Source organism: Oncorhynchus tshawytscha, linkage group LG31 (assembly GCF_018296145.1).
Source record: "Oncorhynchus tshawytscha isolate Ot180627B linkage group LG31, Otsh_v2.0, whole genome shotgun sequence".
Taxonomy (NCBI): domain Eukaryota; kingdom Metazoa; phylum Chordata; class Actinopteri; order Salmoniformes; family Salmonidae; genus Oncorhynchus; species Oncorhynchus tshawytscha.
Window position 1 is genome coordinate 4,142,743 of NC_056459.1, and position 5,294 is coordinate 4,148,036.

General features: G+C 39.1%; 1 protein-coding gene across 1 annotated transcript; it reads right to left on the minus strand.

The window, feature by feature from the left end:
- Positions 1 to 344: 344 nt before the first annotated feature.
- On the minus strand, positions 345 to 4,351 carry lye (lymphocyte antigen-6, epidermis). The gene is made up of 3 exons (XM_024396121.2): positions 4,175 to 4,351; positions 1,318 to 1,428; positions 345 to 1,086 (listed from the first exon to the last, which is right to left on the minus strand). The coding sequence occupies exons 1-3, from the start codon at positions 4,224 to 4,226 to the stop codon at positions 869 to 871; spliced, it is 381 nt and encodes a 126-aa protein (XP_024251889.1). The 5' UTR covers positions 4,227 to 4,351; the 3' UTR covers positions 345 to 868.
- Between the last annotated feature and the right edge of the window lie 943 nt (positions 4,352 to 5,294).

Sequence of the window (5,294 nt, forward strand, 5' to 3'; positions counted from 1 at the left end):
GGGGCCCTCCTTCCAGCTTTGGGACAATCCCCCCCAGTGAAAATGGGGTTCCTTTAAAAATAATTATAAATGTGTCATTGTTTTTTTTTGGGGGGGGGGGGCTACATTTTGAGAACCACTGACTTAGGGCATGGTGAGGAAAGATTACTAATAAATTAATGTGGGAAATTCCAGTTTCCTGCTAAGTGGGTCGTACATGATAGGAGACTTGATTATAGGCTACTATAATGAAGTATAACAAGTTTTATCCTCTTCCATGAGTGTGCGAAGAGGATGTTTGTCGGTATAGAAGAGGAAGGAATGCAGACAGGATTTATGTCACATTGGAATGCTCAGTCAAAAAGTGAGTTAAATGTGTTTAGTCTTTATTTTATTTTTTGTTCAACCATTTCACACACACACAATGTAGTGTCTCATAGTTGTAGATAATTCTTTAACGTGTAATATTTTGTTTATTGTACATAGAATACATAGAAATGTTATCTTTATAAAAGAGTACAGAGTGTAACATACTCACTGGGGAAAATGAAAAGTTTGCTAGATAATGATAATTGATAGTGACATGAGTGAGAATTTATGCCATTAAAAAGTACTTGCGTCACACAAATAAGTTCCCAATATAAATGCAATGACATTGATTGAACTGTACATTACGATGCTGTAGTAGGATGTTGTTTAGCCTAGAGGTAAAATCAGTTTGAGTTGGTACTTGGAACTAAAGTTTAGTGAAACTAGCCTGAATAAACATTCCAGTCTTTCCCAGAAAAAAAAACAGTTTCAGTATATTTTTTTCAGTATAGTTTTTAAGAACTACAACACACTTCAATGGAAACCTATGGAGGAGGTCTCCTTATTGTGAAGGGTTAGTTTAAGTGAAAGTGCTCCAGATGGCCACCAGGGCGGAACCAAGGGCCACAGTGAGAGGGAGTTGGATGGCTACGGCCCCATTGCACTGGTCGGTGCTGCAGCAGGTCTGTGTGACGGTGTAGCCGGCTGTCAGGATGCTACCAGTGGATGTGGTGTTGCAGAAAGCTGTGGCCAGGCAACCCTTGCGCTTGAGATTCACGATGCTAGTGGCATTGAACACTGGAAGAAGGAGGAAGAACAATTGCAAATACAGGTAGTTTTTGTTTGGGTAGTACTTTATTTTACAGTACAAATATTACTAGATATTATTAACTGATAAATTACATTCTGAAATGGGAATTACACAGTAATAATCTAAGAATTATACAGTAATAACCTAGAATTACACAGTAAGTCAATGACCTAATTTTATTGTAGCTTTCTACTTGGACAAAACCACAGGGTCAGTACCTGCTTCTGCAGTGAAGCAGTTGGGCTGGTCGGTGCTACATTCTGCAGTTGAACCAATAAAACAAAGGCTGGACAACCCCACAGTACATGTGTTGCACTTCAGGGACTCGGCTGTGAGATGGAATGAGAGAAAGATGGAGAGACAGAGAGCAAGGAGGAGAGATAAGAAAGAGGAGAGAAACAAATAAGATTGCTGTCATCATGACACTGTACAATGACATATGTACAAACATACACATCATTTATTCATTTTTTATTTTCTTTGTTCAGTCCAGTCCAGCACAAAATAAATATTAGGGTAATACTCTATTTTGACTACTTTAAATTATTGATTGTACAACCATACACCCAGAGTGAAATTATTCTTGGACTGAAAAGCACTTTTGGCGGAGTGTTGTCCTATTAAAGTTCCCATTTGGTGACGTCTGATAGTAGGAAGTGGTGTAAAGTACTTAAGAACAAATACATGAAAGTACTATTTAAGTAGTTTTTTGGGGTATCTGTACTTTAATTTACAATTTATATTTTTTACTTTTACTTTTAATTCACTACACTCCTGAAAAGAAAACAATGTACTTTTTACTCCATACATTTTCCCTGACATTGCATTTTGAATGCTTAGCAGGACAGGAAAATAGTCCAGAGAACATCCCTGGTCTTCCCTGCTGCCTCTGATGTGGCGGACTCACGAAACACAAATGTTTTTTTGTAAATTGTGTTGGAGTGTGCCCCTGACTATCCATAAATATGCCGAACAAAAATATAAATGCAACAATTATCCATTTCAACCGGATGTGGATGTCCTGGGCAGGCGTGGTTACGGTCTGCGGTTCTGAGGCCGGTTGGACGTACTGCGAAATTCTCTAAAACGAGGTTGCAGGCGACTTATGGTAGATAAATGAAAATGTAATTCTCTGGCAATTCTCTGGCAATTTAATTCGGGTTAACTGAAAAGCAATCTCTTCACTGGAACTCCAGTATTCTCCAACCTGCTTGAAGTTTGTTAACAAAAATGTATTTAAGGACCAAAAATCTGGTGGTTACCCACACCAATAGTGTTAGAGCAAAATGGTACTCAGCATCATCTGGATATGTGTGCAAAACAAGTTCAACATCCACCTTCTGCTACATTTTCTGTCAATAATTCCAAGGTATACACCACACTTCTCCAGTGGATGTGTCATAACATAGTCTACCTGAACACTCCCTCGCTCAAATACAGCTGTGCCTATTCAGAGATCGTTGGCGTGGGAAACGGCAAATTCGCTGAGCAAATCTGAGTTATTGAGAATATTTATTTTAATCTGGATATTTTATTCTTCAAATATAGCCTAATTTCGGATCTCGTCAATATTTTGCATATTTTCAGACAGATCCGAGGTCAGTGGCCACCGGAGTATGAGTGGAGCTGAGCTGGAGCATAGCGAGGAATAGAGCACACCCAATTTGACTAGAGCGCAGAGCAAGATTCCCAAAAGCTGGAGCGGCAGCCTTCGCTGCTCCAGTAGCGCACACTTCATGAGCTGAGGGAATACCCGGTCTAGTATGCATTTGAAGTCTACTTGTGTGCTGCTATAGCCCCTTGGTTTAGCTATTGTCATGGAGTTTGCTAAATATTTTCCTTGCTAAATCAAGATTACTTACAGGAATGAGAACCAAGAGCAAGAGAGGGAGTGCGGTGATGTAGAGTCCAGAATCATTGTGGAATCTGAAAATACACTTATCCCGAAAGCATGATGGTTTTCTTACTACGTGCACATGCCAATAGAAAGAAACCAGGTGGGTAGATAACTAAGTGTGTCATTGTAGCAAAGTATTTATTTACTAAAAATCAGATCTCTTCAACGTTTCGTTCATTTTTGTTCTATTATCCATACAATAGGCCATCATTGATTTTGTCCCAATATTCCCATGTTCAATGAGTTTTCCGTTTTGATTGAGTTATTCTGCCTAAAAACCTTTAGGCATACCTATTCTCTGCTGTTAGCCTTTTCTCCAGGCACCATCGCATGAGCCTGATGCCACAGACCGGCCAAACTCGTGTTTCTAAAATTGAATTACAAAAATGAATTCAAACGCACTAATATGTCATTTTTCATTTAATTTGTATTTAATTCTAAGGAAATTCAAAGCTAATGTCCCTACCAGCCGATTGTGTCGCACTCGCAAACGATTCACACTATATTTATTTGTAGGCTATAGCTTTGAAATATAAATAATATAGACTAAATAATTCATTGCCATTCCTTCTTAGGCTCCCTGTCTGGATCTTGACCTATTTTGAGTGTTTATATGCTGTAGAATATGACATTTAGCTTATTTGAAATGATGTGCGCTTCTTCCATTCACGTGTTCATGTTTATTCAAAGACTTTTCATTCAAATCCATATGGTTTGGTTTCAATACTTCAAAACCAAATCGTAGGCCAAGGTAGTCGCACAAATAGATGGGTGTTGGTTAAATTGTGATTTTAATGAATGGCGCGAATTTGGAGTCGCAGTTTTTTATTTTTGTGAGCTAGGACTGGTTTTTAGCGGAGCGGTTGGAAAGGTGGTGGGAAAGGATGTACAGAGCCGTGCGCGAGCAGCAACATGAGCGATAAACGGGATTTCCGACTGCTCAACTCCACTCACATGCAAGCATGATCCAACCGAGCTTGACTTTTTACGCACCCATTCTTCATATCTCCAGTCTTCACATTCTTTGTCATGATCGCAAACAAAGAATCAGTTAAAAGCTGTTGTGGATTTTAACGGTCATTTTTTCCAATTTACAAAAAAAGTATTTTTAGAACAAGCCCCAATTTGTCTAATGAATAATAATAATAACCTGCCCAGAGAGAATAAAACCAACTTACCGACAGCAAAGAGTCCCACCAGCGCCACACATCCCCACATTAATTTGTTCATCTCTATCCAAGTAGATGGGAAAATATCAAAGTTCTATAGTGAGTGTAATGAGTATTGGAATAATGCAACTCAGATAATCCAGAGTCCAAATTGCAATTTAATGAGGTGTAGAATGAGGAGCACCAACTTGGACAACCATTTATATGCTGAGGGTCAGGTGCTGATGGAGATTTTGGAAACAGGATGTTAACAGGCTGTAACAGGCAACAGGGTCAAATGACACCCATAAGTGTACAAATTGAGATGTTGATGAGTAGTATGAGAGGAATGGCTGATGTGGGTGGAGAAAAGGTTAACGAGTGCTTACAGATCAATGGCAGGGTAGAGAATCAAACAAAGGGAGTATGATGTTACATTTGCGACACCTGTACTTACCCAGAGATAAAGACAGAGGAGGAGGAGAAGGGAGAGACAAAGACAGAGGAGGAAGTGGAGGAGGAGGAGGGAGAGACAATCAGACAAAGACAGTCGGACAGACCAACACGTGTGTGAGTGTAATAATAATAATAATACACTTTAATTTGTATAGCGCTTTTAGTTACAGTTTTCTCAAAGCTAGATTCACAGTCCTAACCTCTTGCTCCTACTTGAGACGCAGACGTCCCATCTAGAGCTCTGGAAATGCAAATGCACTACGCTAAACGCTAATAGTATTAGTTAAAACGCAAACGTTCATTAAAATACACATGCAGGGTATTGAATTAAAGCTACACTCGTTGTGAATCCAGGCAACAAGTCAGATTTTTAAAATGCTTTTCGGCGAAAGCATGAGAAGCTATTATCTGATAGCATGTAACACCCCAAAAGACCCGCAGGGGATGTAAACAAAATAATTAGCATAGTCGGCGCTACACAAACCGCACAATAAAATATAAAACATTCATTACCTTTGACCATCTTCTTTGTTGGCACTCCTTGATGTCCCATAATCAATATTGGGTCTTTTTTTCGATTAAATCGGTCCATATATAGCCTAGATATCGATCTATGAAGACTGTGTGATAAACGGTTACAGTTTTCTCAAAGCTAGATTCACAGTCCTAACAGATAACAACCCCCTGACATATA